We start from the raw sequence: 13,463 nt of genomic DNA, 5'->3' as shown, positions 1-13,463 counted from the left end.
TGGACAGTAATACCAGGACATGTCTTCATCAACTAGTGTTTTAACAAAATACATTTTTACTACCCTTAGATTTTCCAGTACTTTTTAAAATCAAACCTTTCTCCATGAAAACAGTGATGTAACAATCTCGGTTATAATAAAATATACTACAGTGCAACACGAGTTTTACAGTAATCAGATACTTTCTACTGAAGAGCCCTGTAAGTGAGAGTTTTAACTATTAAATGAAGCATTTTTACCTTTGTGTGATGTGTCCTGTGCCTGCGATCAATGGTTACATCTCCCCTCTGCACCGGCGATGACACTTCCGATCGGTACGTCCGCTGTGGGGAGTATCCCTGGAAACCAGCGATGGACCCGTGCGAGGGGGACGTGGGAATCGAATGCATCGTCTGATCAGAGATATTCATCATGGTTTTTGGGCTACTCAGGGTGCTGTGCCTGCTGAGAGTGGTCTGCTTGTTGTAGAACTGGCGCTGCTGCCACTCGTAGAGCTGCCACATCGTGTCGTCGCGCATCGAGCGCCGCTTGTCCTCGGCGCTCACGGGCCCCATGGCTCTGTCATAGACCGAGGGAGTGACACTGCAGAGGCTGTCTGGACGTGTCTTGCTGTTCCTTGGCAGTGTCCTGTACCCTTCTGGGTACCGGGGCAACACCTGAGCTCGATGGCTTGGCATGTTCCTTGGTAGCGTCTGGTAGGAGATTATGCTGGAAGACAAGTTTCCTTTTATTAGCATTAATATTAAGGCAATATGAAGTTGTTCACTATGGGTTGGGTTTATCCAGCTAATGCTCACCTTTTATAATATTTCAAATGCCACTTAAAAAACACACAAGAGGATCAAGGCAACAGTTCAAGAATCAATGATACTGAATGAATGCACTGCAGCAGCCAAAAGTGGATCCTTTCTCTCTGATTAGCTCTTGCTGATATAATCCATATTTCATCTTTTTACCAGTTTGCCAGTCTAGTAGTGTCAAGTATTGATAAAATCTTTCAAGTTGTCTATATGCTGGATAGGTGAAAGTTTTTACAGTTGTAAAGTTCTACACTGTTTCCATATGTTTTCCATATTTCCATTTGAAATGTTCGCTTCTTCAAAAGTGAAAAAATATCCTGTTGTTTCCCTAAGAAAGTCTTGAGCAATTACTGTGTACTTAAAAAAAAACCAAAAAAGATTCTTTTAACAGCATTCCATGGGAAAACTGCAGTAATTGTCTAAATAAATTATATTTTGCAATTGTCAAAGACAAGCCATTCCATATCAGCCATTCAAGTGAAAAAAGAGCAATATCTGTCTTTGTTTGATAATAATACGTTACTGCTTTTCAACTCGGATATGAATTCAAAGGCTTATTTCTTTAATTTTTTGCACTATTAAAATTTTGGAGTTCTACAGTCATTTAGCAACTTTCAGCACTAGTTGAAATGCAAAATTTCCTATAGCAAGGATCGATGCATACCTAAGTATGACAAAGCGCTTCTTGTTCATCTTTTTCGGAGGACAAAATCTAGGTCATAAACACTGATTCATTCACCCCTTATCTAAAATGCAAATGAGCACCTCTTAAAACCTTTTGCTACTGATCAGGCATATTGATGCTTGCTCAGAGACAACAAAAGCAGCCTCAAATTGGACCTGCTTTAGCCATGAGAGGGCAGCAGCTTCCAGCTACACCCCACACTAACGCGAACTAAAATCCCTGCCTGCACCACGAGGCACCAGAACCTGAAGATGGTTTTGAATAACTTCAGTGCCACAAAAAAACAATAAAGAAATGAGGCAGAGCGAGTGGCAAGGTGAACCAGCATTATGCATGTGAGATCCTTATGGAATATCTATCAGGGAAATTGATGATGGTAAAACCCACTTTTCACTGAAAATAGTTAAGCTGAGTATTTACCATCACCTGTAACACTTTGAAGATGAAAACTGCTATAAAGAGCTTTATGTACAAAATCTGCTACAGTTTCTGAAGCTTTTCAAGAATTAATAAAGAATTATCCCCGCTTTGTAGATTGGACAGTTTCCCATTCTTGCAAAAAAGTTATGAAAAGGGAAAAGGGATTCTAAGTCCTAGTGTTCTGTTGCAAAATCTGCTTAAATACCTCTAAATTTCTTTAGTTAACATACCATTAATGATAATAATTTTGTCCATCTCCATATTTACAAGCAAATAAACAAGATGCTTCTGAGCTCTATATCTAATTTTCAGAAGAGAATTGTAGCTATACCCCGTAACAGCTACAGTGAGGCCTGACATTTTCATGAATATATTTAGCAGCAAGACACACCTCACTCACTGAAGCTCCTTACACATTTTATTAATTAAATGGGCAGTGTAACCCTGTTGGCACCTTTAAATATCCCAAACTTGCAAAAAAGCTGCCTGAAGTTCTTACCGTGTAAACTCATCAATTTAAAATCTGCATGCAAGTACTTATAGTCTTGAACATTTAGAAAGATAATATAATCCATCTTCAACTGGTAAGCTGTGAACACTGTAAAAGCTCAATCACCTCAGTATTAAGCCTTGTTCTACGTAACTCAATAAAATCAGAACAGATTTTCACCAATGTACTGTTGATAATTGCAAAAATGTTGTTCCAGCCAAACCCAAAACCCAACTCCAGACAGAACTGCAGCTTCCAGCTGTCTTGCACACAAGGGGAGACTGCTGCAGCTGGGTCTGAGGTTGCAAAATATTTCTGCAGCTGTCATCATAAATAGCTCCCTTATAATTGCTCCCATACGAAAAAGAGGCTTCCACATGTGTTTACAGACACCTTTAGAGGTTGTCTGTAGGGCTACTCCTGGGTAGCAATAGTGGTTCTGGTGTCCAAGTTGGACTATTTGGGACAGCAACTTTGCTGCTCAGCCTTTAGGGGCTCAGTTCTGCAACGTTATGAATATCCTTGTACTGAAACCTTAGAACAGTCCTTCATCCTAATGAACACAAATACCAGCTGGCCCCAAATACAGACCTTCCACATAAGAATCAAGAAAGGGGGGCAGAGTGCAGATGGAAACCTGGTGTTTTATAGCAGGCATTTATTATTTCAGATGAATCTTATATAGGCAAGGCAGAGAGACAGGCTTACATCCTGGGTTAGCAGCAACAAAAAAACATCTCTTGGTCCCAAACAACCCTTCTGTGTTTTTTCGCATTTGACAAAGACCACTCAAGGGAACCACTTTTGTGGAAAACATTTTTTTCATAACTGACTTGTGCAAAATTCAGTAAAATGATGCTGAAGTGGAATGTGTTTATTTTTCATTTAAACCACATTGATTTTTGGTTTTAAAAAGTTTGTCTTCCTTAAGGCAGCAGTTTATTCATGTGGCTTTTGCCAAACTAGATGTCTAGATCCATGGAAACAACAGATAACACCTTCAAGAATTAAAAACTCCATTGTCATCACTCTCATTACTTTTTTGGGCAATCAGACTACTGAGGGGGTCAGCCTGTTCCTCTAAAAAACTTTGTAGCTCTATAGTGAACCTTTTTCATTCTAAATTGTGGACAGCTAAGAGCTCCTCTATTACATATAGTTATTACATTAAACCTCTTTGTTAATATTTCAGCATTCATCCTAATTTTTTTTTTTCAGTCTGACACACCAGAGATACTCAGTTGGGTCCTCCACGATTTCTCTAAGGCAGATACATTAATACAGATGCACTGGAAAGCAGCTCTGTGGAAAGTCAGCAACTTTTCCCCATTAAGTAAAGGCTACTTTTTTCAAAACTTCAAGTTACGGTTTTTACAGGACTTAAACAGCCTTAGGAGCCTCTCACCCCAACTTTAAGCTTTAACATAAACCAGAGCTTCTTTCTACTCTCATTCACCAACTTTGATCCTACTTAAATTTCTGTCTCCAGCCAGAAATTGGCAGGCTGAGCAAAAATAAAATTTTAAATTTAAATGAAGCCACATTTAAAAGACATCACTATGTACATTAGAAATTTGGATCACTATTCAAGGCCGTTTCCACGCAAAGCAAAAAAGATAGCTCAAGGCCAATTCTCCTCCAGTTTGCTACTTTTATGTAGAACTGCATTTGAAAGCATTTATGGTATCAGTACCACCCTTATCTAGGCAAACAAGTGTTCCCTATATTCAAGAATAAAATACTGTTAATTAGCAACATATTGTTAATCGCACTTCCCGCTATTTGATTCCCACAATGAAATCAGTTTTAGGGTTTTTATACTTGTTCACAACTGAAAAATAGCACAGCTATTCTAATTTCTTCTGTTTGGTTGCAAGTTTTAAAGTCCAATTAAAAGAATTAACTGCACCAATGAGCCTTCCGAGTTCTCATTATGCAAGTTTGAATAATAAAATAAATGTCAGGGTGTGCAAGTCCCTGTCTGTATTGCGAGTTTAAACTTGATCAAACTACTTATGATGAGAATCTCATGAAACAACACATTAACAATTCCTAATTATATTTAATGAAGGGCAGTGAGGAAATGTTTGACCTTGGCAAGTGGAAGCCAAACTCAGGGAAATTTTTCAAGATTTTGCAAAAACTGAGAAGTCCCCAGTCCCGTATTTTGAAATTTGTTGGGGAAACACATTTTCTGAACTTGGTTTATCTTAAGCTCTGCTCTGCCATCCATCTATACTCAAACTCCGTAATTTCCAGCTCTTCAAAGTATCTCCTTTGATAGCATCTCCATACTTCCCATCAAATGTAATATTAAAAACTTTTTACATTTTCCTGCTAGAGCTGCTTGTCTGTAAGCCAGCCTGGAAGCAACGTCCCTACGCTTCTGTCAGACAGAGAAATTGCTATTGGCATGACATCCAATATTGTCAATCATTCACCCATCATTTTAAAGCTTCATGAATAAGCACTAGAGCTCAATATTATAACTGGGAGATAGCTAATTTCATGAGAAGAGAAGGTTTAAGCATCAAGTTAGATTTCTGTGTCTTACTTTTAGATAAATCTCCTCTCTCCCTCTTCATTTAAAGCTGGTTTAAAGTTTAAAAGCTCCCGGGAATATTTTTTTAAGAATTTCAAATAAAGTATTATTACAAGAATTCATGAACACAAAGTGCAGAAGAGAGGGCAATTTCAAGAACGGATTTTAAGAGGAAACAGAATTTTTATGATTGATGACATCATTTCCCTGCTAGGACAGGGAAATTTCTAATGCCCAAAAAGGCTTTCTGGCCATTTTTGTTTATCGAGTTATTATTATACTTTAATTTATTAATAATGATTCAAATGCTAATAAAAGAAACTTTCATAAATCTGTTCTGAGAAGTCATCCAGGCATTTCTTACAAAGAACAATGAAGAATGTTTTTATGTCATATAGACCAAGACCTAAAGAAACTAACCAGGGTACAAAAGTAAGTATTATTTATTAGAAAGCCTAACAGGAAAAGAAAATAAAAATTACACAGTACTTACCCTCTTGTTTCCTCTTCCTGTCCTTTCCCCCTCTGTATTTTAATCCACTGTTCCAGCTGCAGCATGGAATTAGTTCTCTGCATAACCCGCTCGGACTCCATGTGTGCCTGCACCGCGTTGTGATGAGCCCCATCTGCAGCATCTGCCAGCACCACTCCCATGGATTTACTCTCAGATCCATTCAGATGGACGGGTCGGAAGTGCCCACCCGGAATGGTGCTTATGGGCAAAGTCCTGTACTCGGATCCCAAAGGATTTAGCTTTACACTGTTAATTTTTGTTAATGGTTTATCTTGCCCGACTTTCTGGAATCCGTATTTTTCAGCTTCCAAAGCTTTCTTCTCGTTTTTGTTCACTTCTTTGTTTTTCTGGTTGTTTTGTGCCTCTGGCTTAATGAGCACCCGATGGTTTGAAATATTATTTGCCTCTCGAGGTGATGTATTTTCAACAGTGAACTTCTCTGTTCTGGAAGCGAACATATGACAAGCTATAATACCGAAAAAGCATTCATTACAAATAGTAATGAAAAATTTAAAGTTATTTCAGTGAACCCCTGTCCATATATTTTACAACAATATCTTGACTCTGAGAGAAAAAATCAGGACATTTTCACAATAATCGAGGACAGGCTGGGGGGTTTTTGTTCCTCTTGTTTTGGAGGTTTTTTTTCTTTTGTTTTTAATTTTGTTTGGGGATTAGTGCTAGTGGTAGTGCTTGGTTGGTTTGCTCTTTGGTTGGTTGATTTGGGGTTTTTCTGGTTGGCAAGTGTATTTTTTTCTTCTACACTTCTCTCTTTCTTTGCTGTTTTAAAAACAATTATAACATGAGGTAACTTTCTGCAGTCACCAGTCAATCAACTCCCTAGAAAAAATGTGCACAACAGGAAATAAAGCCAGAGTCTGAAAAAGTGGATGTTCAGTTCCTGGAGGGCTGAACATTTAAAGGGTAAAAATATTCAGTGGCTCTCCAAGAGCTACTGAAATGTCAACAGCCTGAAATTCAGATGATTTTCAAAGGCAGCTTGTGATTCACAATACTGCTGAATTTAGCATACAATGAGCACCTTTAAAGAAAGCAAATGACTTTTCATGGCCATTGGTATCAATTAGGTTTCTCTGGTACATTATCACTTTGGCTGGCATAGGTTTTGTGGAAAATGACTGCGGCTTTTCTAATTTTAAGGGGGAAAATAGCTTCTGACTTAAGGAATTGTACCACAAAAATAATGATACTTTTAGGATTGCTACTGCTTTACAGTATTTACACAAGTACTCGATGTGTGCAGTTCTATTAGTGATCTTTTTAAAATTTCAAAATGTCAAAAAGATCTATCTTTTGCTGTACTGGGAGGACCTGAACTTCAATTCCAGCTCAGATAGTGAGTTTTGGTTTTAGCTCACTAGAAAAAACCCACCACCTTAAAATGTTTTGCTCTACATTTTTTTGGTATGGGAGGAAAGAAGAGAAAGAGATACAATTCCTTAAGATTACATCTCTCTGTAAAACCAAACTAAGAACAACACTTTATTTTAAGATGATGTCGAATTAACATTTTGTTCTGTTCTGCTTTTTTTTTTTTGCAAATGCATTATTCATCTTTGTAACTGTGTCCAGTTCAAGTGTCTGTAAAAAGGCCAACACACACACAACTGACCAGGAGCAATAATGCTTATCCCATCGTGAACAAAAGGCATTTATTTTTCCCCCACAAGACCTTAAATTGTTCCTGAGACCAAACATTTCAGCCTAGCTTCCTTCTCAAGGTTGTGGAAAAAAAAAAAAGGATCACCTCCTCACTCCCACCTCAAAACTGTACTACCCAGTCTTCTACCAGAAACCAAAGGAATTTCCCAACAGGAACGTTGACTGGCAAACTCCATTTCCCACAATTATCATGTCAAAAAGGGTGTTAAGGTTTCAGTTTTCAGCCAGCACTCTGCAGTTTCCAAATGAATATAAGGACTACCTTGCAAATAATTCTGAACACAGGCATTAATATTTGCAGCATGTCTCAATTGCACCACCCACCCCCTTACATAACATAAAACTTTTTATAAATCATTCTCGAGGGGCTTTAGAGCAGAAAAACAGGTAGAAAATCCGTGGTGGAGAGGGAGAGTGGCATCTCTAGGACACTCATCCTATATGTGGCAAAGTCAAAACCTGGCACTGTGTTCAATTCACACTCTCATAGTACTTTCCACTGTGTTTTAATTAAAGACCAACAACTCCAAAAATCACAGAATTTTTTTTTCCATGCAGCCTCATGCTGTATCACTTGTTACTATGGTTATACACAGCAGAGCCAAACATTTCCATCTTACAATCTTTGTGATGCTGTAGAGGCTGAAGGGCTGATACTCAGAATTCTGGGCTCTCTAACTTGGTGAAACCACATCAGCCAACTCTGTGTGAGCAACTGAAGGATCCACAGTGAAGGATCCATATGGGAAAAAATTATCAGAAACTAACAGGCAAATGTAACAAATATAAATCCATATGTATATTTGGCTCCATATTTATAGCTAGTTCTCAAAGACATATTCAATGAGGCTTGCAGGCTATTTGAGGACGGGATGGGGAGAAGAGGAAGAGAATGAGCAGAGAACATGGGTCTTTCAGCATATGCTGAATCCAATTTATAGATTTCTGCAACCAAACAGGAATCATATGTATAATATGTAATATGCAATACAGGAAAAGTACTATTTTATGCTGGTTTATATAAAGAAATAATTCTGAAAGGGCTGGAGAGGGGGGAGCACATGATTAATGATCAGATGGACATGAGGGTTGTGATTTAACCAAGCAAGGCAGAGGCATTTGAAAAGGAAAAGCCATCTTTTCCAAGCCCAGTGATGTCAGTAAGCCCCCACTGTGGATGTCTCTATGCTAACAAGTGCTTTTTTGGCAGCCTGGCTTATGCTGTTCAGGGAAAGTAACTACACCAGGAGGGAAAAAGGCCATCTTTTCTTAGTACATGCTGCATCACTGAGAAGAAACAAAGGCTGCAGCTGACAGTGAAAGGACAGAGAAATGACACTGAAACCTGGGAGAGTAGAGAATCAGCACTGAGGGTAAAATGGTAAATCAGTGTGCTGGTGGACGTGACCATCTACAAACACAAGCAAGCAAACAGGACTCAGATACAACCCAACTGTGGCCTGCAGGGATACAGCATGGAATAAGCAAGATGTTCTGCTGATCCAGAGAGGGTGTTTGAGACCATATTTTGAGTCATCAGTTTCAATAGCTCCTCACTGACTAAAGTGGTTTAATTATTCTAATAGGTCTCTCAGTACATTATTAAACTTCAACGCACTATCTAGGTAAAATCAAAAATGTTTAGAAAGGAGTAATTACAATTAAGTTAATAGGGCCAAATACTGTTTGTCCTTCCCTGTAGCTAAACACCAGAAGGGGATATTTCTGCTGTTAACAGAGAAGAGTTCTAAGAGAAATGAGTACATTTTTATTTTCTCACTTCAGTATCTCACTTGTGGTTTATGTCACTAACTATGTGTGGAAAATAAGAGTAGAAGAGTAGCTTATGAAAAACTTGGCAACATCTCTCCCCTCCCACCAACTTAATGTTTTAAATATTCCTTTTATCTTTATCCTCTCCAAAGAACTCACATCTCCAGAAAAATAAGGACACAAATTAAAGTGCTAAAATTATTTAAAAGATTTAGTTTCACAGACTGTTGGATTTGATTTCCAGAGTACCATAAGCAGTGAAGTACCTTGATTTCTAGATTTAAAGAACTATACTGTAAAAAACTCTTGATTTATCATTGGGCATTTGATATTAACAGGCAATCAAAAGTGGCCCAGCATCAGGTTACATGAATATCTATGGCAGCAAGTTCTTAATTACTCATTTATTGTATTGCAAGTATCTAGTCTGTTAGAAAACTGTAGTCAGTGCAATGTCAGAACCTCTAGAAAGAACTTCTGAGAAACAAAAGCACTGCCAAATTTGGCTGAAAAAATTCCTTTATGTTTAGAGCATGCCATGCCAAACTTTAGGTTACTTAGAGATGAGGTAATAAAACACTTAATACTTAACAGATTTTTACAGGGAAGGAGAAGTATTTCTTCTGCATAAGATCATATCCTGCTACGTTTCATTTCAAGAACTGGTTTGATAGCCAAAAGATGGATTCTTTAGAAAACAGATGTCTGAAGGGTTTTCTTCCTTATTATAGCTAAGAGATATGAAAGTCTTTGAGACTTGGTCTTGAAATCTATTTGGTCTGAAGTAATTATTGCCAGGCTACCAAAAAAGTTTTCAAAGAGGTCACATCTACTTCTGCTTCATTCTGAGGTTCCTTGCCTGAACCAAAACAACAAGACCATGTTATGTAAGTTGCTTTTCTGACAACTGTTTGGCTGTTGGCAAGCCCGTTCTCCCTGTGATATCCAGGCAGATATACACAGTACTGCAAATAGCAAATGAAGGTCACTTCACTGGTTCAGAAAAAGATTCAGAATTACCCCCTTCAGTTTTATTCCTCTACAAAGTGTTTTTACAACTGATATGTGATTTTTGTTTGAAGTAGAGTGGGTTTGATTTGGTTTAGTAATTTCTCCATATGTAAATTACCATTCTATCTGCAATACAAACCCGTTTTTTCAGATTAAGTTTATTACTATTAACTTCTCTGGTACCTGTGTCCATGAGATTTTTTTACTACTTTTTTAAACTTAAGAGTTTCTCAGCACTGCTGACATTTATTTAGCTCCAGGGTAGCAGGAACTAACAGAGTGGAGAACAGATCAAGTGACAGCAGCCATCAGCAATAAGTTCTGTGCTGTCAATAACGAGGAGCTTTTAAACTTTCAGTTGATGAGGTCTCCATTAGAGATGCCATGGAGCTGACCCTAGGGACCACATTCCGAGAGGAAGCTGCTCACTGGAGAGACAGCAGCAGACAGTGTGCAGTTTCTGAGAACACAAAGCTTCCGGTGATAATTTGCTTTTCGTTGTCAACACACAGGCACAGAAAGATAAGGCTCCAGATCAGGTAAGCATAAATTTGATGACAGCTTAATGATGAACAAGAATGGCTCCCCACAGGTTGCCCACAGGTACAACTGGTTAATTTAGCTGGAAACTCCAGCTGTGAATTTGAGAATTATGACAGTTTTAAGCCACAGGCTACCACCAGTTGAGCTGCTGTTGCTCAGTCAGGAGGGCAGGGAAGTCAAACATGCCTGCACACAGCATTTGTCATTGGACTTCTTCTGATGCCACTGGCTAAAGGGATAATTCATTTTTTTCTTCTAGCTCCTTACAGTCAATATTCAGAACAGAACTTAGATTATTTCCATTACTTCAAAATTTTATCCAACACTGTCCAGTTAGTAAGGGGTCTTCAATATAAGCAGAAATCACTTCGGCCAATTTACATTCTATTTTAAGGACCACCCTTTGATTAAATAAACTAAATAAGAGAAAGCAATACACTGTCCCACTGTTTTGTCAACCCACACTACCTTTTCACAGGCTCTGTTTGCACAAGTGCTGCATCTATCATGGCTTTCATCCACAACTCCATTTCCTTCCCTGTATCTGTGCAGAAATAATAGGTCCTCATGTTTGGATGAGCTGCCTGATTGGAAATGACATGGTCATTGCAATAAAAATGAAAGGTTCTGTAAAGGAAGAGAGACAAATATTGTTACTGCATACTCACTCTAATGCTTTATCTAGTAAGACTTCTGCAAATAATATGATCAGAAAAAAAAATCAAAAGGAACACTACAATGTTTCTTGGTCACTGCATCCATATTTTCAAAATAACTGCCTGCAATTTTCAATCATAGTGGCTTCTTCATTAATACATTAAATAAAAAGCACTTAAATTTCTTCAATCTACTAAAAACTATATTGAGCATTCATTAATATAGATTAATATAATTCTTATAAATAAGATTTTGGCATGGATTTTGGCAGTCTGAATGATACAGTAAGTTTTAATTTGTACTTACCATAGTAAATAAATGATGTCTTGCTTAGGAGACCAAATGAAGTGCCAAAAGGAGCTCATAAAACAACAACAAAAAAAGTCAGGACAAAATATTTAGTAGAGTAATTTATATCATGATTTAAAAGATTGTCATAAAACACTCCTGAGAGTGATTCATGTAATAATTGTGATTTAAGTGATAATAAATGATTATTCTTATTTATGTGTAAAGATACTTTATATCTAAATAACTAATGAACTTTCATTAGTGGGCTAAGTCCAGCTGCAGATGCTGGTTTACAATTAGTAAGCACCACCGAATATTTAAGATCCACGAACTAAAGAGAAAATCCTACTACTGAGTGATATCCATCCATTTTCCCATTCTAGTGATTATGTCTATATTTACATCAGGCTAAGTACTTGAAACTTCTGCTACTCTATTATGTAAAAATCAGCCTCAGAAGCTGTTTGTCAATCTTTTTTTACCAAATAACTCTGTAAAAATGAGTTCTTATGACCAGGCTCTCATGCTTTCAGATATAAAATCAAATGGAAAAGCTGATTCCCTTACCTTGAAGGCATATTTGCGGTTAATGTGGTCCTCAGCAGACAACACAGATATCTGAAAACTAGGCAGAAGTATGCTCCCGAGTATTCCTTCCTCTTTCTCATCTGGGAATGCACACTTGGATTAGAGAAACAGCCTTTGGACACACAACACTTGCATTCAGACACTTGATGAAACTCTTTTAGCCTCACACGAGCACTAACAAGAAGTTTAGCTCAGAGCAGAATGCATTAAGAACCAGGAGCCCAGACTAACTTTGAAGAGAAGATGGAAGTCAAGCCTCTAATTCAGTGACAAGAACAAGAACACCACAGATCTACTGCCTGCTCAGTAAAAACACCTATGACAACACAAGTAGTTTAAAACACTGCTTACGACTGTTGGCCTTACCAAAAATGTGCACATTCTTCTTCTGATCTCAGGCATATTATGCTACATAATCCCCATTATAATATTTAATTATGAATTATAACTATAATTCCCACAAAGAGTTTACAGTCAATTACATTCCATTTGTAAGAATGCATACATTTCAGATAATTTGTAAAAAAAAGCTCTCCCCCTAAACAAACACCCTTTTCCCAGAACCTTGTCTTACACAAAATTTTAGATCAATAGATCATAATAAAAAATTGACATTTTAACTAAAAGCCACATCCAGCTTTTAAATCCAATTATACTCTAATAAAGGAATAATTGGATGCAATTCACAAAGTCAGTCTTAATTGTGTTTCATGTACAGAACTTCTATTTGTAATCAGTATCTTAAGAGACTGTCCCCCATAACTCTTCTCTTAGTTGAAGAGAGTGCCCACAATAAATGACTGTGTATCTATGAAATTAAGATGAAAACACAGGTATTACAAAATGTCAAACATGAAAAATAAACACTTACAATTAAAATACTTCAACAGCACAAAAGGATTATTGCTTATGTGTGAATTTTCAAATCTTTTCCAGGTTCTCCTTTTAGTCCTTAGATTTTGAACAGGCAGAACCTTCATTTAAGTTATTTATATGGGGAAAGTTGTGCCCAGCCATTTTAGTATCACCTGAGAGATTAGATGTAAAAACTATGCTTTCTGGGATAGTTATTTAATTGCAGAGATGAGCACAAAATGATTCCAGTTAGAAGGTAGAAAAGAAAAGGAGTGGATTTGCTTTCAGGAACTCAACAGTACCCTTAAGTATGACTGAAACCATCCCACCTTCCCTTCAAATATTAACTCCTTGCTAGCCACACACAAAAATGTGCCTTTTTTTCCCCCCTGTCTCAGAACATGTGGCAAATGTTGGGGTTTACTTTATTTGGACTTCTGTTTTGGGGAAAAGCTCTCTTCTGCTAGGTTATTTTTTGACTAATCACTGAGTAAATCCCCCCACTAGTGCCACATAACAGCATTAATCATTTTTGTTCCACTGAAGAGCTGCATGTCTGGAGGACTTTGGTCTTTGTTAAAGACATACCGCTACATTCCAGCTCCAGATTT

General features: G+C 37.5%; 1 protein-coding gene across 1 annotated transcript in view; it reads right to left on the bottom strand.

The window, feature by feature from the left end:
* The window catches only part of PLEKHA5 (pleckstrin homology domain containing A5), a 156,439-nt gene that overhangs the window by 39,369 nt on the left and 103,607 nt on the right, over nucleotides 1–13,463 (bottom strand). Inside the window, exons 6-9 of the mRNA XM_082279991.1 lie at nucleotides 11,977–12,077; nucleotides 10,930–11,045; nucleotides 5,431–5,895; nucleotides 240–708 (exon numbers count right to left, since the gene is read on the bottom strand). Coding sequence (XP_082136117.1) covers nucleotides 240–708; nucleotides 5,431–5,895; nucleotides 10,930–11,045; nucleotides 11,977–12,077 — 1,151 coding nt within the window. The remainder of the gene's footprint in view (nucleotides 1–239; nucleotides 709–5,430; nucleotides 5,896–10,929; nucleotides 11,046–11,976; nucleotides 12,078–13,463) is intronic.

This window comes from Coloeus monedula, assembly GCF_965178545.1.
Source record: "Coloeus monedula genome assembly, chromosome: 4".
Taxonomy (NCBI): domain Eukaryota; kingdom Metazoa; phylum Chordata; class Aves; order Passeriformes; family Corvidae; genus Coloeus; species Coloeus monedula.
Note: the sequence above shows the minus strand (reverse complement) of the source record. Positions and strands in the feature narration are given on the sequence as shown.